The sequence below is a fragment of the Salmo trutta genome, chromosome 34 (assembly GCF_901001165.1).
Source record: "Salmo trutta chromosome 34, fSalTru1.1, whole genome shotgun sequence".
In the NCBI taxonomy this organism is placed as follows: Eukaryota; Metazoa; Chordata; class Actinopteri; order Salmoniformes; family Salmonidae; genus Salmo; species Salmo trutta.
In genome coordinates, this window is record NC_042990.1 from 5380386 (window position 1) to 5402046 (window position 21661).

At 41.3% G+C, this 21661-nt stretch overlaps 2 protein-coding genes across 6 annotated transcripts; both read right to left on the minus strand.

The window, feature by feature from the left end:
• Nucleotides 1-4981: 4981 nt before the first annotated feature.
• LOC115173385 (free fatty acid receptor 3) lies at nt 4982-21400 on the minus strand. Of its 5 annotated transcripts, none has more exons than XM_029731418.1 (5): nt 21077-21400; nt 19813-19989; nt 18808-18926; nt 18415-18527; nt 4982-6373 (listed from the first exon to the last, which is right to left on the minus strand). In XM_029731418.1, exon 5 carries the CDS (start codon nt 6363-6365, stop codon nt 5355-5357), a length of 1011 nt encoding a protein of 336 aa, XP_029587278.1. In that variant the 5' UTR covers nt 6366-6373; nt 18415-18527; nt 18808-18926; nt 19813-19989; nt 21077-21400; the 3' UTR covers nt 4982-5354. The 5 variants fall into 5 exon arrangements, with proteins under 5 accessions (XP_029587278.1, XP_029587276.1, XP_029587277.1 ...); XM_029731416.1 differs by having other exon boundaries at nt 18808-19325; XM_029731417.1 differs by having other exon boundaries at nt 19159-19989.
• Nucleotides 8810-9799, minus strand: LOC115173143 (free fatty acid receptor 2). The gene has a single exon (XM_029731076.1). The coding sequence runs from the start codon at nt 9797-9799 to the stop codon at nt 8810-8812; it is 990 nt and encodes a 329-aa protein (XP_029586936.1).
• Nucleotides 21401-21661: the final 261 nt, after the last annotated feature.

Below are 21661 nucleotides of genomic sequence, written 5' to 3' on the forward strand. Positions count from 1 at the left end.
AGCATCACACCGTAAAAGGAAATATAGTGTTCTTTCTAACAAAGATATCTAAATATATTTCAGGATGTTGTGTATCCCTGGAAAAAATCAGGGTTCATGTAAACATGAAAGTTTTGAAAACATAGCTGGTCCGGGTATGGGGTAAGTTGAGCTGCGGGACAAGGTCAATTAAGCCACCTATACATTTCTGTACTGAATGAAATACCTCTACCTTTTTACAACCATGTCTATCTTTATTTCTCAAACACAATTCAACACAATCACAATCGCTGTTTGTCCTTTAAGCATCATTTAACACAGGCTGGAGACAATACAGTAGATGGCACGCATCAAACGTTTGATTTATGACCCTATGTCCGGGGGACGTGTGCCAGCCCATATTTGGGCATCCTGTCAGGACATCCTGGCGGGAAGTTATCACATGCTCTAGGGGAGTGCCAATATATAGGCGTCCTGTCAGGACATCCTGTTCCTGTTCTCACGCCTTAGAGTGAGTGTTAATTTATGCATATAGTGCATCTATTCCTTTGAAGCTGTCACGCTTTAGTTAGTGTTTATTTAACAAGATAGTGCATCTGTATATGTTGAAGCATGTGTAGGCCTTTGATCTATCCTGGGGTGTGTGTGTGATACCTGGGCAATATGGATACGTACAGTATATAAAGATTAACAAGATAGTGCATCTGTATATGTTAAAGCATGTGTAGGCCTTTGATCCATCCTGGGGTGTGTGTGATACCTGGGCAATATGGATACATACAGTATATAAAGATTAACAAGCATAAATACAGTAGATTTTTAAAAGTTTTTCATGTATAAATTACAATATTTTCTCAAGATGACCTTTTTATTTTTTCTAATTTCAAGAACTACAGGCAATTACACTAACTTGGGTAAATTACATGTAGTTTTTACAACTCTAAAATAATCTAAATGTATGTGTTGTGCAAAGTATTTTTATTCTCAGTCCACAGAATGGAACACCTTTCATTGAACCATGATAACGTGAGTTACCAATGATATACACTATTAGTTTCTGGGAAATAGATCCTTGTTTCTATCGCTTCTAGCATATTTATTTTGACCCCATTCATGAAAGCTCACCCTTCCAGGAAAACATAAGTTTGTTCCCCCACAACGTAGACCAGTTATAACAATCATATATGTGTGGATTATGTCTGGATTTAGGACTAGCAGAGCATACCTATAAAGCAAAAAGCAAGGGGATGACAGTTGAGAAAATAGGCAAAATAATGAAAAATAATCTAATCCACAATTTCATAATATGCAATGAACTACTGACTTTTTCATTTGTAAATCATTATTATAACCCAAATGAAACCTTTGGTTTATACGTGTCTACAACTCACAAGTATTATTGAAAATGTGTAAGAAATTGAAATACATAATATATGTACCCCATCTCAATTTTCACAAGAGACATATTCTGAACTTTTAAACAAAATTGTGAACTCTTTACATTTACATTTACATTTGAGTCATTTAGCAGACGCTCTTATCCAGAGCAACTTACAGTAGTGAATGCATATATTTCATACATTTTTTTTTCTTTTTTCTGTGCACAATGCACACGTCTTTCCCGAAAGCCTTTTTTCTCCGGGACATGCTTGGTGATAGAGCAAAAAGATATATTCCTTTTCTTAAAAGGTGAGATACTGCTTTAAATTCCTTTATTTAATTCTAAATCTTTAGTACAGACCTTTTTAAAACATGTTATAATTATTTAAACAATTTTACTGCGCATATTTAAACATGCACGAATGTTTTATGTATAAACATTGTTGGACTACAGTTGTACATCATTACAACAAACAGTACTACATTTTAATAACCTTTTAATTGTTTATGTTTATAACTGTCTGTTGTAGGAAAGACTGTATTCGTATAAAATAAGACATTGTTTTGAAACAGACCCATTTCCCAGAAAAGCCTTTCTCAGCGAGAGAGAAAATGACCGATTCCCGTTCGTTAAAGGGTGAGAAAACATTTATTTAATTCAAAATATTTAGTACAGACCTTTTAAAACACGTTATAATTAATTAAACCATTTTACTATTCCTTTCTTACAGATAAAGGGCCTGGTTATAGGTTTATACACTCTTCCGTTTCTAATTCCCCGCTCTCTTGCTCGCACGATATCCCACACAAGCCCCGCTCCGTAAGTTTTCCTGGCACAATGTAGTTCACATCCAGACAGGCTTTGGAAAATACATATGAACTAGCAGATTTTGTAGCATCTCTACTATATCTGACATGTTACTGTGGTCTTTTTTAACTTCTATGGGCTACGTGGGACTAGCGTCCCACCTGCGGGACACAGCCAGTGAAATATCAGGGCGGCAAATTCAAAAACAACAAAATGTCATAATTCAACTTTCTCAAACATACAACTATTTTACACCATTTTAAAGATACACTTCTCCTTGATGTAACCACATTGTACGATTTCAAAAAGGCTTTACAGCGAAAGCAAAACATTAGATAATTTTTGTCTATGTACTCTCCGAACATAATCACACAGCCATTTTCCAAGCAAGGACATGTGTCAATAAAACCCAAAACACAGCTAAATGAAGCACTAACCTTTGACGATCTTCATCAGATGACACTCCTAGGACATCATGTTACACAATACATGTATGTTTTGTTTGACAAAGTTCATATTTATATCCAAAAACAGCATTTTACATTGGCATGTGATGTTCAGAAAATGTATTCCCACCAAAACTTTCGGTGAATGCGCACATCAATTTACAAAAATACTCATCATAAACGTTGACAAAATATATAACAATTATTTAAAGAATTATAGATAGACTACTCCTGGATGCAACCGCTGTGTCAGATTTTAAAATAGCTTTATGGAGAAAGCACATTTTTCAATATTCTGAGTACATAGCTCAGCCATCACAGCAAGCTATACAGACACCCACCAAGTTCGGGACCACCTAAACTCAGAATTAGTATTAGAAATATTCTCTTACCTTTGCTGATCTTCGTCAGAATGCACTCCCAGGACTGCTACTTCCACAAGAAATGTTGTTTTTGTTCGAAATAATCCATATTTATGTCCAAATACCTCCGTTTTGTTCGTGCGTTCAGAGCACTATCCAAAGGCATAACGCGCAAGCGCAATACCAGAGACGAAATGTCAAAATGTTCCATTACCGTACTTAGCCTGTCTGGGCTAGGGGGCAGTATTTTCACGGCCGGATGAAAAACATACCCAATTTAAACAGGTTACTACTCTGGCCCAGAAACTAGAATATGCATATTATTAGTAGATTTGGATAGAAAGCACTCTGAAGTTTCTAAAACTGTTTGAATGGTGTCTGTGAGTATAACAGAACTCATATGGCAGGCAAAAACCTGAGAAAAAGTCAACCAGGAAGTGGAGGATCTGAGAATTGTAGTTCTTCTTTCTAGTCCCTTTCGAAACTACAGTATCTGTGGGGTTACGTTGCACTTCCTAAGGCTTCCATTGGCTGTCAAAAGCCTTCAGAAAGTTGTTTCAGCCTTCTCCTGTTACTGGGCAGATAATAGGAGCTCAGTTACTGAGTGGACTGCCTGTGGACAAAGGGATTGGATATGCGCGGTCATGCGAGCGCGCCGTTCCTTCTTTTTCTCCTTGAATGAATACGCTATTGTCCGGTTGGAATATTATCGCAATTTTACGTTAAAAATACCATAAAGATTGATTTTAAACAGCGTTTGGCACATTCATCATCTGCACATTCTACCATTCCAGTGTTTTAATTGCTATATTGTAATTACTTCACCACCATGGCCTATTTATTGCTTACCTCCCTTATCCTACCTCATTTGCACATGCTGTATATAGTTTTCTACTATATTATTGATTGTGTTTGTTTATTCCATGTGTAACTCTTTGTTGTTGTATGTGTCGAACTGCTTTGCTTTATCTTGGCCAGGTCGCAGTTGTAAATGAGAACTTGTTCTCAACTAGCCTACCTGGTTAAATAAAGGTGAAATAAATAAATAAAACACACGTACCCCACCAGACATGCCACCAGTCTTGTTTTCACAGTCCCCAAATCCAGAACAAATTCCAGAAAGCATACAGTATTATATAGAGCCATTATTGCATGGAACTCTTTTCCATCTCATATTGCTCAAATAAACAGCAAACCTGGTTTAAAAAAACAGAAAGCAACACCTCACGGCACAACGTCTCTCCCCTATTTGACCTAGATTGTGTGTGTGCATTGATATGTAGGCTACGTGTGCCTTTTTTATGTATGTAGTTCTGTCCTTGAGCTGTTCTTGTCTATTAATATTCTGTATGTCATTTTGTTTCATGTTTTGTGTGGACCCCAGGAAGAGTAGCTGCTGCTTTTGCAACAGCTAATGGGGATCCTAATAAAACAACAAAATACCCCCCCAAAACTCGTAGGCGAACACCAATACTGTAGATACAAGTGTGTTGTTCATTTCTAACTTGAAACTTGGGCCCCTGTCATGAGGTCTGGAAATTACCTAAATCTAATTTGTCACGTGCACAGGATACAGCAGGTGTGAACAGTACAGTGAAATGCTACTTGCAAGCTCTTCCTCAACAACACGAGAAATAAAAATACATAGAATATACACTCTACACAAATAAGCATATTCCTTCCTACAAGCTCTTCCTCAACAACACAAGAAATAAAATACATAGGAGAATATACACTCTACACAAATAAGCATATTCCTTCCTACAATAACATTAGGTAAGGATAATGTCTTAATAAGGAGTTTATTGACAATAACTGATCACTAAAAAAGCATGACAAATTACATGTGTAATAACACATAGACAATATACTGTAAATTCAAGTGCAATGACCACAATGTGACTTTTCTGATACAGATTTTTTTAAATAAATAATTTGTGCAGCAATTGCATATTGATATTCTGGCATTTACAGTCTCAATAAGCATGACAAGATTAGCCACAAAGGCAAATTGGAAGCTTCTTTATTCCCTTTAATAACATATTTTACAGTTTACCATTCTAATGCACTATTCTCATCATTACCCTCTGTACAAGTAATACAAATTTACTGTAATAACCCTTGTGGGACACAAGCTAAATTACCACTCACAGTCACCAGACATCATCATCATACTGTTTTCTCACTCTAATTCTGCATACTGAACTGAATACATGTGCAGATGAATTCAGACATTCTATAGCAGTTTCAGATGGACAAATGCTATCAAAATGCTTGACCATGGTATCAGAATTCTAGATCACATTGTGGAAATACACAATTTCAATGCTTTGTGTACACTTTGTATGGATGGACAAAACTGATTTACTAGTCACTGATTCATCGTGGGGTGTAATTTGTCCCGCTTTCCGCAGCAGCGACAAACCTCTGGCTGGACGAATGGGTGGAGTCCATAGGGTCTGGTGTAGTACCAGCATGGGCAGCTGTGGCCTTTGGATTGAGCTTAGCCTTGATTCGCTTCAGGCAGAGGCTGAGAGTGCTCCTAACATCTGAGGAGGAGAAGTAGAAGATGATGGGGTCCAGACAGGCATTTAAGGTGGTGAGCAGAATGGCATTGTTGCGCCAAGTAGGGACTTTATTCTGCATGATCCCCACCATATGGGACACGTTGTAGGGTCCAAAGCAGAGGGTGAACACTAGCAGAGTCCCCAACGCCAGCCCGATGGCACGCAGGCGCCGGTGCTGGCTGATGTTGGGAAGCCTAGACAGGATACGGATGAAGTTGACATAGCAGAAGGTGCTGATCAGGAAGGGTACACAGAAGAGAACCAGGGACATCTCTAAGCGTACCGGGAGAAGGGTAATAAGCTGGACATCACTGAAATTCCCATAGCAGGTAGCGTTGTCGGCATCTTTGTCTAATTGCATTACGAAGACAACACTGCAGTGTGCAAGGGACAGAATCCAGAAAACTACACAGGCCAACTGTGCGTGGACAACCCTGCCTGGTGCTGTGAACCTTACGGGATACGCAACGCTGAGGAAGCGCTCCACACTCACCGCGGTCAGGAGGAGAGTGCTGTTGTAGATAGTGGAGAAAAACAGGAAACCAGTGACTGGACACAGGAAGTAAGGGAGGTTCCAGTTCATGTCATCAACAGCCTCCTTCATCTTGAAGGGCAGGAAAGCAAGGAAGATGAGGTCGGAGATAGTCAGGTTGAGAAGCAGGATGTCGATGGGGGCAGGTTTGCGACGCACCTTTTGGCAAAAGGTGCAGAATGCCAGGATGTTGGCAGGTACTCCGATCAGGAAGGTGGTGATGTAGACGAACAGCGCAAAGCTGCATGAAATGTCATCTGCTGGCCTCATATTGGTAGGTACTGTTAGCATTGTTGTCACTACAAGAGAGAGAAGAGTATCATGAAATACCGACATTTCAACCCAAAACTATTGGGAGACAGCTGTCTGAACGGAATTGCACAACTAACATCTCAGATGACATGGTTGTCTCATTCACTTCCTGTCATTACTTTATTACCATGGAGACGCACCACGAAACAGTTATGCTATTTCTATAATGACTGTTCATTATTTCTAGTCACACAAAAAGGGCATTCTTAAAATTAACTAATCTACAAGGTTATTTCCCCATAGTGCACACCCTGTTGTGTACTGTTTTATTAGCAAATCCTCTAGTGTCCATAGTTAAACATATGGATATATAAACGGAATATTCAGAATATCCAAACCTTAGTTATCCATTATTAGAGAGGATACATTTGCCCCTTGCACTTTTACTCTTTTATGTTATGGACATTTTAAAATGCACATTCTTCTTAGATTGAGGCCTCAAAATATCAAACCCACTTTATTCTTGTGTATGCTACCCAGCATAGTTTGTACTGTAGTAGTAATGCTTGTTTTATGTTGAGAATACTGATCAATCGCACACTCTAGGAACCAATGTCTCGTACTGGAGTTCTCTTACTGGAGTTGCAAGTGTGGTTCGTCAACATAACACAATAAAGCCCCTCGGGGATGAATAAAGTTGTATTCAACTGAAAAGTACTACTCTAAATGACACCACAATTACACACAAAAAAAGGGACTTCTACACAATATGGGACCTCTTGTTCTTTCAACCCAAACCTTACAAATTCCCTGAGAAGTGTCAAAATCATATTAATTCTTTATTTTCATGAATGCAGCATTTGGCTTATTTGCAGCATATTTAACAAAGGCATGCATAAAAGCCATACACATTATGGTACAGGTCATTTGCATTACACAAAGAATGTGACCCCATACTAAGATATTACATGGTAGATTTATAATTGCACAGTTCTGCATGAGTAACAACGTATTTCTTTAATTGAAGTGTCAGAAGATTATTTTCAGTATCTCTTGGTCAAAGGTCATGGATAACGGCAATGGATAAGGACTGTGAACCATGTTGCATTTGCTAAACCATCCCTCACTGATGGTACTCTCAAATAAAAGTAAGAAATTATTGAAGTGAATTTACTCACCAAAGAAGGCCTTTTCCTCAGTCGTTACCATAAATGCACTTCAACTGACCTCAACTTTTTTTATACACACATTAGGATGTATCTATGATGAGGAAGTGACTAACATAAAAATGATGAAATGATAAACAGTTTGAGGGACTTTCACTGAATGCTTATATTTGATCAACTTTAGGTACTCTCAATTAGGCCGACTAATAGGATAGACCATTTAACTGAAACACTGAACACTATCACGTTGAATTTATCAAGTTATTCATAGTTCATAATGTCTCTCTTAAATGGGATTCAGAAGAAATATACACAACACTTGCTCAGTTGATATTTTATTCAGGCATTTCTCTTGCACAAGGAAGGTAGTGATTTACATGTAAATATTGCAAAGTCAAATCCTCAATTAGATGCAGGTTCTATAAACAAGTAATGCTCAGTTAATTCACATATTGAGATTAGAGAAACATTCATTATAGTCATAACTGTTTCTGGTTGAGATTTCAAATGTATTGATTCTCAGACTGTCAGATATAAAATGAAGACATGTTTCTGATTAACTTCATGCTCAGCAGAGTTTCAGATCAGAATGAATTAGTACATTTTACATTCATCTTCGTAAACTCCTTAAAGCTCCCAGTGTAAGCTGTAAATAACAATCAATAAATGATGGTTCTATTTACATGTATCTGTTTAATACCACTTGCCCATTGATCAATTATCTCCAGAATAGTTGGACAGAATTGACAGGGCATTTCTATCACCATACTTTAAGATACAGAAAGATACCCAGTTTCTTACAGTAAACCAAAAAATAAACAAGAATACATTCAAACTATTTATTTAACAATGACTCCATTGTAATTAGTCACTCAGTTGAAATAGTCCTCCTGCCCTAGCTGCTGGTGGCGCAATCCAGATCAGACCATCACAGTAGAGGACTCATCACTGGCTCATCTCAGATAACCTTTGGTCAGTTTTCCACATCTCACTTATCTTTCAGCCTCTCAGTTCATAAAGGTTCTTCATATGATCACTGTGGTTTGTTATGTATAACTTTCTAAAGACTTCAGAGCATAGAAAGCATACAGTATCATGAGAACACAATATTATTTTTGTCATCAATAATTGTGCAGATTTCTAGACTGTCACTTGTTCCAACCTCAGCTCTGCCCATTTTGAGCATTACCAGTCCTATTTTGAAGTGTATTCCACATCAGCCTCAGTTCTCCACTTCATTTTGTCCTAAACTATTTCCTTTTTGAGTTCCACTCACATGTCTTACATGTCGTCTTGTTTGTGCAGATTATTCCTGACTTAACTTGGAAATGTTTGCTCCCGTCTGTCGGTCAGTGACGCCACTCCCCTCACATTAGCCAGAGGGTCCCGTGTGATGGTTTTGCTACAATGGCGCCCCTCTGTCCGGCTGTATCTGCTGGGCCTTCCACAGAGCCTTCCCATGAGGCCACGGGGCGTTGCCGGGGAGAGCATCAGCATGACTACAGGCTCCAGGAAGACGTTACAGGCACTAGACAGCATGGCCTCAGTCCTCCAGTGGACGTTCTCCTGCAGCACAAAGCCCACAATGTGTGAGGCGTTGTAGGGCGCGTAGCAAACCACAAACACAGCCAGCGTGGAAAGGGCCACGGCCAGGACGCGCCTCTTTCCCAGGACGGGCAAGCAGGACCGCCACACCAGGGCTACGCAGCGCAGCGTGCAGAAAGCGGTAATGGCCAGTGGCATTAGGAAGAGGAGGAGCGCCATCTCCAGGCGCAATGGCAGCAGCAGGTCCAGCTGGTCCTGGGTGAAGTTCTCGAAGCAGACCGACACATTATGGCTGGAGGTGGACACGAAGCCGCCCCCGCCTTCTGCCACCAGGCCCAGACTCACGTGCAACAGTACCACTGCCCAGAGGGCAGCGCTGATGAAGCAGGAGATGCGGCCCCGCCGGTACAGCTTGTAGCTGATGGGAAAGGCGATGCTGAGGTAGCGGCCCACCGTCACGGCCGTGAGGAAGAGGCAGCTGCCGTAGATCGAGGAGAACAAGAAGAAGCTGTAGACGGGACAGAGGAGCGATGGAAGAGCCCAGTCCTGGAGGAAAGTCTCCAGGGCCTTGACGGGCAGCCAGGCCACCAGTGCAAGGTTAGCCAAGCAGAGGTTGAGTGCGTATACCACGTTGGGCGTGGCACCCCGCTTGCGTGCCTTGCGGACGTACACGAAGAGCACCAGCAGGTTGGAGGGGAGGCCCAGCAGGAATGTGAAGGAGTAGACCGTCAGGGAGACACAGTCCTTGACGGGCACTTGCATCGCTTCAGCTCACACCTCCTGCTCAGGAGTTCAGGAGCGTAGGAGGCACTGCATCAGAAGCAACTGAAGCCTCAATTCTGCAAGTAAAATCATTTGAGATGGGAAGAAAAAAAAACACACCAGTCCTGTGGCAGACGTAATGGATGTTAAAAGATCTCTTAAAGCGACTCGGTTGAAAACAAATTCCAAAGCACATACAGTAAATCCTTAATGCGCAATCACAGATCCTATCCTGTTCCTCAGTCCTCTAGCTTCCATTGGTGGACAGCATTCCTCTTGTGAAGTTGCAACGCGCATCAATAGGATAGTTCCCACCATGCGAGCACATCACGCTTTAGCAAACCCCTCTCTCCTCCACACACAGGCTTGGCACTGAGCGAGATAGCGCAGGGAGGCAGAGACAACCCTTTGGTGACAATAGTATAGAGAGCGGAAGTGGGGTGATACTGGCGTGTGTATATGTGTGTGGGCATGAAGGGGCAGGGTGCAGCATGACAGGTAAACAGATATGGGGAGGTGCCCATTCAAGCAGAAGTGTATGGCATTTAGGAGGCACCAGCATGTCTTAATGGCCCCCAGGATCAAAGACGACAGCAAGGCAGCATCTGGACCCTTTAGTGAAATGATTCAGAATAATTGGGCTTGTCAGGAAGCGCATGCCCATCCAGCCACAGCGCGGCCACTCTAAATTAACTTGAGGGTCAGGCAGTAAAGTCATAAAGTGCCACGGATGATGGTCATCGCGTGGGAGCAGGGTAGTAGGGCTTTAGGGTTGGGCGCCTACTTTGTGGCACAAGGTAGATTCTCTATGCTTTATAGCAGTAGGAAAACAACCTGGTATATTTGTATGTGTGCGCTTGGGTGTGTAAGTGACATAAATTACTCTTCATGGAAGAGAGAAGATTAGAGAGAGGTTGGCTAGTTGTGTGTGCAAATAAAAATGTCATCAGTATAGTTTTATAGTAAAGAAAAACAATTTCTCCCCCAGCTTTGTTCAGAGGGAAACCTGAAAAAACAGCTATCCTTATCTACATTTATGCGTAAGAGCACTATGGGCCAGTTTCCTGGACACAGATAAAGCCTAGTTCTGGACTAAAAAGTAGGGTCAATGGAGAATCTCCATTGAAATCATTTTGTGGTTCAAGCTAAGCTTAATATATGTCAGGGAAACCTGCCCTTTACTTTTTATTTGTCTGAATTGGTTTTTAAAATTAGCCTTTTTCCTTTATTGAATGAAACACGTGGTTTGGTAAGAAGAATGTCCCTCTCCCCACTGGTGTGATTACTACGTCTGAGGGTTTAGAGCTTGAGGTAGTCACCTCATACAATACTTGGGAGTATGGCTAGACGGTACACTGTCCTTCTCTCAGCACATATCAAAGCTGCAGGCTAAGGTTAAATCTAGACTTTATTTCCTCTATCGTAATCACTCCTCTTTCACCTCAGCTGCCAAACTAACCCTGATTCAGTTGACCATCCTATCTGTGCTAGATTACGGAGACGTAATTTATAGATCAGCAGGTAAGGGTGCTCTCGAGCGGCTAGATGTTCTTTACCATTCGGCCATCAGATTTGCCACCAAAGCTCCTTATAGGACACATCACTGCACTCTATACTCCTCTGTAAACTGGTCATCTCTGTATACTCGTCACAAGACCCACTGGTTGATGCTTATTTATAAAACCTTCTTAGGCCTCACTCCCCCCATCTGAGTACTCTACTGCAGCTCTCATCTTTCACATACAACACCCGTTCTGCCAGTCACATTCTGTTAAAGGTCCCCAAAGCACACACATCCCGGGTCGATCCTCGGCTAGCGACTGGAACAAGCTGCAAAAAAGACTCAAACTGGACAGTTTTATCTCCATCTCTTCATTCAAAGAATCAATCATGGACACTCTTACTGACAGTTGTGGCTGCTTTGTGTGGTGTATCGTTGTCTCTACCTTCTTGCCTTTGTGCTGTTGTCTGTGCCCAATAATGTTTGTACCATGTGTTGTGCTGCTGCCATGTGTTGCTACCATGCTGTGTTGTCATGCGTTTCTGCTATGCTGTTGTCTTAGGTCTCTCTTTATGTAGTGTTGTCTCTCTTGTTGTGATGTGTGTTTTGTCCTATATTTTTATTTTCATAATCCCAGCCCCCGTCCCCGCAGGAGGCCTTTTGGTAGGCCGCCATTGTAAATAAGAATTTGTTCTTAACTGACTTGCCAAGTTAAATAAATGTTAAATAAAATAAAAATTAAAATTTGAAAACAAAGGAGAATGAAATGTATCATTGCTGTTGGTTTGGTTTCCACAGCACTGACAAACACACGCACATAGGTATGATCGATAGAGAGCAGAGAAAATGGAGTGTGATGTGTGCAATGCGATCTGTTAATTGTGCGGTGTGTGTACAGATGTGTGTGTACAATTTGAACACTGTTGTCACTGAGAAATTCAAATTAGCTTTGTGATTTACATAAATTCACTGATAGCCTGCAGTTCTCTTTCACTATGCTCGCTCAAACACTAAAGCACCAGACAGAACTTAAGTCCTACTACTGTAGGTCCTAGTACTACAACATTCAAATGTAAAAAAGAATCTGAAACTCAGCCATACAAAGCAACAGTTGTTTTACAGTATATAGCTTAATAACAAGATAGATATTGGTCTCCACTACGACATACAAGTGTATCCGAAATACAACCGTAGGCTACACCTAAACTATAGTCTAAAGTATGTGTACACCTGCTCGTCGAACATCTTGTTCCAAAATTATGGGCATTAATATGGAGTTGGTTCCCCCTTTGTTGCTATAACAGCCTCCACAATTCTGGGAAGGCTTTCCACTAAAATGTTGGAACATTGCTGCGGGGACTTGCTTCCATTCAGCAACAAGAGCATTAGTGAGGTCGGGCACTGCTGTTGGCTGATTAGGCCAGGCTCGCAGTCGTCATTCCAATTCATCCCAAAGGTGTTTGATGGGGTTGAGGTCAGGGATCTGTGCAGGCCTTTCAAGTTCTTCCACACTGATCTTGACAAACCATTTCTGTATGGACCTCGCTTTGTGCACGGGGGCATTGTCTAGCTGAAACAGGTTTGGGCCTTCCCCAAACTGTTGCCACAAAATTGGAAGCACAGAATTGTCTGGAATGTCATTGTGTGCTGTAGTGTTAAGATTTCCCTTCACTGGAACTAAGGGGCCTAGCCCAAACCATGAAAAACAGCCACAGACCATTATTCCTCCTCCACCAAACTTTACAGTTGGCACTATGCATTGGAGCAGGTAGAGTTCTCCTGGTATCCGCCAAACCCAGATTCGTCCTTCGGACAGCCAGATGGTGACGCGTAATTCATCACTCTAGAGAATGCATTTCCACTGCTCCAGAGTACAATAGCAGCGAGCTTTACACCACTCCAGCCAACGCTTGGCATTGCGCATGGTGATCTTAGGCTTGTGTGTGGCTGCTTGGCTATGGAAACCCATTTCGTGAAGCTCCTGTCGAACAGTTCCTGTGCTGAGTTTGTTTCCAGAGTCAGTTTGGAACTCGGTAGTGAGTGTTGCAACCCGAGGACAGACAATTTCTACTCGCTTCAGCACTCGGCGGTCCTGTTCTGTGAGCTTGTGTGGCCTAGATGTTTCCACTTCACAATAACAGTTGACCGGGGCAGCTCTAGCAGGGAAGAAATTTGATGAACTGACTTGTTGGAAAGGTGGCATCCTATGACGGTTCCACATTGAAAGTCACTGAGCTCTTCAGTAAGGCCATTCAACTGCTAATGTTTGTCTATGGAGATTGCATGGCTGTGTGCTCGATTTTATACACCCGTCAAGAACAGGTGTGGCTGAAATTGCCGAAGCTACTCATTTCCACATACTTTTGTATATATAGAAAACATGTTCTATGTTCTGCACAGCACTTGTGGCTGCACTATAAATATTGAGAAAAATCTGTCTTCTTCCTTCTCTTTAAAATATTCCATCCGACACAAACACGCACATTTGGAGACATTATCACAGGCTGTTAGGCTGGTTTATTATCAATGATTCTCTTTCCTGTGCGTGTTTACCTTGTTTTTATCTAGCTACCTCCTCGTATGATACAAAGGTCACATAAACCGTATGATACAAAGGCCTAATAAACACTATGCCCAGGACTCTGGATCAAAACAACCTATTTTGGACTGCATACCAAATGGCACCCTATTCCCTATACTGTATAGTTCACAAATTTTGACCACAGGGCAGCGATCAAAAATAGTGCACTATATAGGATGCCATCTGGAACGTAGTCTTGGCCAAACAATGCGTGGATAGACGGAGGATAAACAGGGTCATTAATGCTAATGCTCAATATACTTAAACCACCTTAAAACGTGGTTTATGGAATAGGTTAGGTAATTTATTTCTTAGGAGCACAATTAGACCCTACACTACCACTTCCAAACTCCATCCCCAGGTGGCAGCAGCAAACGGTCAGGTCCTGTGCTCTGCCAGAAAGTCTTGTCAAGTGTTGATTGTGCAAAGGTGTGAGGATGTAGGAGCTTGCAGAGCTGCGAGGCTGCTGGATTTTGATGGCCATGAGGTTTTGGTTTGAAACTTTTGAGCATGCCATTTTGTATATATACCATATACAGTTGAAGTCGGAGGTTTACGTACACCTTAGCCAAATACATTTAAACGCAGTTTTTGACAATTCCTGACATTTGATCCTAGTAACAATCCCTGTCTTAGGTCAGTTAAGATCACCACTTTATTTTAAGAATGTGAAATGTCAGAATAATAGTAGAGAGAATGATTTATTAAAGCTTACATTTCTTTCATCACATTCCCAATTGGTCAGAAGTTTACATACACTCAATTAGTATTTGGTAGCATTGCCTTTAAATTGTTTAACTTGGGTCAAACGTTTCAGGTAGCCTTCCACAAGATTCCCACAATAAGTTGGGCGAATTTTGGCCCATTCCTCCTGACAGAGCTGGTGTAACTGAGTCAGGTTTGTAGGCCTCCTTGCTCGCACACGCTTTTTCAGTTCTGCCCACAAATGTTCTATAGGATTGAGGTCAGGGCTTTGTGATGGCCACTCCAATACCTTGACTTTGTTGTCCTTAAGCCATTTTGCCACAACTTTGGAAGTATGCTTGGGGTCATTGTCCATTTGGAAAACCCATTTGCGACCAAGCTTCAAGTTCCTGACTGATGTCTTGAGATGTTGCTTCAATATATCCACATAATTTTCCATCCTCATGATGCCATCTATTTTGTGAAATGCACCAGTTCATCCTGCAGCAAAGCACCCCCACAACATGATGCTGCCACCCCCGTGCTTCACGGTTGGGATGTTGTTTTTTGGCTTGCAAGCCTCCCCCTTTCTCCTCCAAACATAACGATGGTCATGATGGCCAATCAGTTGTATTTTTGTTTCATCAGTCCAGAGGACATTTCTCCAAAAAGTACGATCTTTGTCCCCATGTGCAACAGTAAACCGTAGTCTAGCTTTTTTATGGTGGTTTTGGAGCAGTGGCCTCTTCCTTGCTGAGTGGCCTTTCAGGTTATGTTGATATAGGACTCGTTTTACTGTGGATATAGATACTTTTGTACCCGTTTCCTCCAGGATCTTCACAAGGACCTTTGCTGTGGTTCTGGGATTGATTTGCACTTTTCGCACCAAAGTACATTCATCTCTAGGAGACAGAACGCGTCTCCTTTCTGAGCATATGACGGTGCGTGGTCCCATGGTGTTTATACTTGCGTACTATTGTTTGTACAGATGAATGTGGTACCTTCAGGCGTTTGGAAATTGCTCCCAAGGATGAACCAGACTTGTGGGGGCCCACAATTTTTTTTCTGAGGTCTTGGCTGATTTATTTTGATTTTCCCATGATGTCAAGCAAAGAGGCACTGAGTTTGAAGGTAGGCCTTGAAATACATCCACAGGTACACCTCCAATTTACTCAAATGATGTCAATTAGCCTATCAGAAGCTTCTAAAGCCATGACATCATTTTCTGGAATTTTCCAAGCTGTTTAAAGGCACAGTCAACTTAGTGTATGTAAACTTCTGACCCACTGGAATTGTGATACAGTGAATTATAAGTGAAATAATCTGTCTGTAAACAATTGTTGGAAAAATTACTTGTGTCATGCACAAAGTAGATGTCCTAACCGACTTGTCAAAGCTATAGTTTGTTAACAAGAAATTTGTGGAGTGGTTGAAAAATGAGTTTTAATGACTCCAACCTAAGTGTATGTAAACTTCCGACTTCAACTGTATATGTATATATACCATAAACTGAACACAGTTTGCTTTATCTTGGCCAGGTCGCAGTTGTAAATGAGAACTTGTTCTCAACTGGCCTACCTGGTTAAATAAAGGTGAAAATAATATATTAAAAAATAAGCCGCATGGAGCTGCCCCTGGACCCAGGTAAGGTTGCTGTCTCTTGTAGTACATGCATACAACACGGTCCGCATACTCTGAATTCTCACGTAAATGCACACATTAAATCAGGTAACAGACCATTTAGCTAGGCCTAGGACCCCTAGACTTAGCGAGTGAAACAATGTCAGTAGGCATGCTAGCTGGTTTATTAACCTCCCTTGGGCAGTGAGGTTCACACTATTCAACAGCCAGTGAAAAATCAGAGCGCCAAATTCAAAACCACAAAATGTCATAATTCAAAGTTCTCAAACATACGACTATTTACACCATTTTAAAGGTACACGTCTCTTTAATGTAACCACATTGTCCGATTTCAAAAAGGCTTTACGGCGAAAGCATAAAGTTAGATTATGTTAGGACAGTTCCAACACAAAAGCACACAGCCATTTTCCTAACAAGGACAGGCGTCACAAAAACCAGAAAACCAGCTAAAATTATGCACTAACCTTCGACGATCTTCATCAGATGACACTCCTGGGACATCATGTTACACAATACTGGCATTTTTTGCTCGATAAAGTTCATATTTATATCCATAAACCCAATTTTACATTGGCGCATGATGTTCAGAAAATATTTTGCCTCCAATACTGCCGGTGAATCAGCACAACAATTTACAAAAATACTCATAAACGTTGATAAAATATTAAACTGTTATTCAAAGAATTATAGATGAAGCTCCTTGTTGTTTGTACGTTCAGTTAGCTACTCCAAGTGTAGGAAGCGCGCTTAAAATGTCACGACGAAAAGTCCAAAAAAGTTATATTTACGTTCGTTCAAACATGTCAAACGTTGTATAGCATCAATCTTTAGGGCCTTTTTCACTTAGAACTTCAATAATATTCCAACCGGACGATTCCAGTGTCTTGAAAAATGTTTTGGGACACAGCTAACTCTCACGTGAATGCGCACCAATGAACACCAGTGCTTTCCTGAGTCTCCAACTTCCTCTGTTCGCTCTCTGTTCATCATAGAAGCCTCAAACAACTTTCTAAAGACTTGACATCTAGTGGAAGCCTTAGGAAGTGCACCATGAAGCCTAAGTCACTGTGTGATAGGCAATGACTTTAAAGGACTACAAGCACCAGAATTCCCACTTCCGGGTTAGATGTTTCTCAGGTTTTTGCCTGCCATATGAGTTCTGTTATACTCACAGACATTATTCAAAAAGTTTTAGAAACTTCAGAGTGTTTTCTATCCAAATCTACTAATAATATGCATATTCTAGTTCCTGGGCCGAGTAGTAGGCCGTTTAATTTGGGTATGTTTTTCATCCAGTCGTGAAAATACTGCCCCCTACCCTAGAGAAGTTAACACATGAGCGAATCAGATGTGTTTCTTAAACGTGATCACATTCAGAGATGCAATCTGCTTCCCTGAAGAACTACATATTTGGGTCAACCTGTCAATTGGGAAATTATTTCAGATTAATCTGAAAACTTACCATGTATACTGAACAAAAATATAAGGCAACGTGCAACAATTTCAAAGATTTTACTGAGTTACACTATATAAGGAAATTAGTCAATTGAAATAAATTCATTAGGCCCTAATCTATGGATTTCACATGGCTGGGCAAGGGCGCTGCCAAGGGTGGGACTGAGAGGGCATAGGCAGCCAGGTCCATCCAATCAGAATACATTTTTGCCTACAAAAGGGCTTTATTACAGACATACTGTAAATAAAGTCCCCAGATGATCCCGCAGGTGAAGAAGCCAGATGTAGAGGTCCTGACGTACTGTCAAATTCTCTAAAATGACATTGGAGGCGGCTTATTGTGTTGTGTGACAAAACTGCAACATTTAGATTGGCCTTTTATTGTCCTCAACACAAGGTGCACCTGTGTAATTATCATGCTGTTTAATCATCTTCTTGATATGCCACACTTGTCATCTAACTCTCAATAGTCTTACTGTACACATACATTTTAGCAATATCTATGAAGCAGAAACTGGCCCTATCAGATACTAAACAACCACAGAGAGCCCTGTGAAAGCAGACAGGGTGTGTCTCCCAAATGGCACCCAATGGGTCCTGGTCAAAAGTAGTGCAATACTATATAGGGTCCCTTTTGGGATGCAGAGACAGTGCTGTTTTATAGGAGTCAATACAGAACAGTACTATTGTTACAGGCCTGGCCATATGGTAACGCTACACTCCCCTCTCCCTCCCCCAGGCTTTATTTTATACCTGTACCCTAGTGACTCATGTCCTCTCTCAGCTGCTGTGACGCCTGCATCGTCTCCTGTGCTTGGGCCATGTTGTACTGGCTGAACTGCTCCCAGTGCTGGAAGGTGGTGGAACTGCAACAGCACATTAACACATACAGGTATTTTATAGGTACATTCATTTAATTTGAAAGGAAAATGGTGGCATTGCAGAAACTATTTTGATGAGTTGAGTGCCTGGTGAATTAATATTGTTGCTAGTTACAGACATGTATATGCATGTAAGGATAACAATTGTACGAGGTTCTCATTGACAACACATAAGTAGGTTTGATCTAGATATCCTGCTCCGAATTTCAGAAGGTCTATTATTTCATTGTATTGTATTGTATTGTACACTCTCATTCCAGCTCACCTTATGGGTTTGCGCAGAAGGTTGGCTTCAGAGAATCTCAGGTGATGTCACAGTGAGTGACAAGCAGGACCTTGTTCTGAATGCCATGGGTCAGCTGCTGCCAGGACTCCTGTAGAAGACTGGAGAGAACAGCCTGAGACAGCAAAAGTACTGAGACGGCAAAATATGTGACATCTTTCATCCTCCTTTTTTCGCTTCCGTTTCACTCTAACAGTGGAGCCATCCCAAATAGCACCTTATTCCTAGTGTACTACTTTTGACCAGAGCACATGGGACTCTGTGCAAAAGTAGTACACTATAAAGGAAATGGAGCACCATTTGGGACTCAATCTTGGTCAAATGGTTTCTTACAACAGCTCCTCAAAGGCCTTGTCAATGCGCTGTTGGAGCACCCTCTGTGCTCTGTCGATCACCTCCACCAGGTCGCTGACTAGCTCGTTTCCAGGGCGACCCTCCCTCAGGGTCAGGCACTCCACCGTGACCTCCAGAGGCACTATGATGGCCCGCTCCGTCTCCTCCTTCCCCCGAGACAGAGCACATAAATTCACCTACGCTGTACTTGAAAGTCAATACATCACCCCAAATCCTGGCTTGTTTGTTTTTTACCAGGTACATTGAAACAACTGCATACCAGATTAATACTAATTTGAAATTGAATTGCAAATCTCATCAGGGTTAAGGCATCCATCTCTTTGCCCAATTCCTGTGCGCAGGATTCCAAAGTCTCTCTCTAGTGGGAGATATCCCAGATCCTATTACTCAGCCTGTCACTCTCATCCCAGTTAGTCAGAGAGGGATGGGGGGAGAGATATAGCGAAAGAGCGATGACAGGTTAGAGAGAGGAAAGAGAGATGGCATGAATACGTGTGATGAGAATAAATAATAGTCCATAACAGTTTATGATATGAAAACTAACTTTGTATAGGCCAATGTTACAATTCACTCACAACGTCAAGCATATCCTTACTGAATTGGTTGTTTCATTACATAGTCACAACATCTTACCTTGCTGGTTGTCTCATTGCGTAAGGTCCTCCCTTCCTGGCGTGTCTCATGTGAGATGTGTCACCTCTGTTCTGCTGTGTCAGACATCAGCTTGTTACTGAGGTCCCAGTCGGACACACTGTACCTGAGCCCAGGCTTGGCACTTAGCGTGGACATGATACTCGCAGCGTCACGGGACTAAAGGAAACAGGTGACACACAGATATGATGAGACTGCAAACAAGTTGATGGACCCTGATCAAAAGTAGTGCACTATAAAAGTAGTGCACAATAAAAGTAGTGCACAATAAAAGTAGTGCACAATAAAAGTAGTGCTATTGTGCACAATAAAAGTAGTGCACAATAAAAGTAGTGCACAATAAAAGTAGTGCACAATAAAAGTAGTGCTATTGTGCACAATAAAAGTAGTGCACAATAAGAAGACGGGTTCATTGTAATGACTGGAATGGAATAAATGGAACGGTATCAAACACAAACATATGGAAACCACGTTTGACTCCATTCCATTCCAGCCATTACAATGAGCCCATCCTCCTATTGCCCCTCCCACCAGCCTCCACCTGTGGGACTACAGCGCTGTCTGATGAGTAATGATCTGTTGAAATCATAATTTACATGGTGTATTTCCACCCTCTCGACCCAATGATAAAACATACTACTCACTCAAGGAGGAAATGAACTTGGTATAACCTCTGTTTAAAAGCAGCCTTTAGTTGATTAAGACTAGCTTTAAGGCTATATGAAAACTTGGGCTAGTGTGCACTGCAAAGCTCAATATTACTTAATACATTAACTTCAGTATGAAACAGCCATTATGTTGAATAACTCATTCCCTTTCATGTAAAATGTTGAACAATTAATTTGCTTTCATGTAAAATGGCCAAATATGATTGAGCCATGACAGTAGATCAATGCACAATATTGGAGGGCAATAAGACAATGTCTGCAATTTAGCTTTCCTATTACTCTACTTTTTCTCAGAAAAGATACTAAGCCTAATCAAATTGAAACGATAGGCAAGCTAGGCTAAGGGGAAAGGTTACGCTTAATTCAGCAAGTACACAGACTAAGCTAATTGTTTGTGATAATTCACATCAGGTGTTTGAATAATTGAAAATGCCTGCCGTCTTGTATTTATGGTGGTTCTGTTTAATAGTTAGCCTAATTAATTGGTGTTCATTTGATATGGAACCTAAGTAGACAAATGTATTCCATTATTCAAAATAGCTTTGGCATTATTGCACAAAAATGTTAGATTTACTTACCCAAAGTTCTCGAATATTCTGCAGTGTCTACACCGGTGGTTCTGAACTTGTGTCCAAAGCCAAAGGGCTGGTTTCCTCCCCAACTCTTGTAGACAGTCTCCAGGTAACAAACAGACGCAACCAATCAAACACGACTACTAAATCATTTAAATGCCATGGCAACGTTCAACAAATATTTCAAGGGCTTTAGTGATTGACAGTCTCTGTAACCGTCAGACAACGCAACAATGTAGTCTATCTACATCATACTGTGGAGCTCCCTGACTGTCAGATGACGCAAAAAGGTAGCCAAATAGAATAGTTGTCGACAGATTTGTCTCGGGTAAAGAAATGTCTCTACTGTATCCAGTAGCCTAGACTACATACTACTGCTCCCCTATTCATGCTTTTCTTTTCAGTGAAGCTAGCTGTGGTCTTACTCTAGTTCTACATAATCTACAAGAACTGAGTAATTTAAATGAGGAACTCCATAATAGAATCATACACATTTGTAATTCCAGCCAAGGGCTTAACTCTGTGTTGCATATTGGGGGGATCCGGGTCAATGGGTTCCAGGGTCACAACCCTTCTAGGGTGATTACTAGG

What these genes read in the sequence shown, in the direction of transcription:
- LOC115173385 (XM_029731418.1), bottom strand. Translation starts at nt 6,365, where the DNA reads ATGCTAACAGTACCTACCAATATGAGGCCAGCAGATGACATTTCATGC.
- LOC115173143 (XM_029731076.1), bottom strand. Translation starts at nt 9,799, where the DNA reads ATGCAAGTGCCCGTCAAGGACTGTGTCTCCCTGACGGTCTACTCCTTC.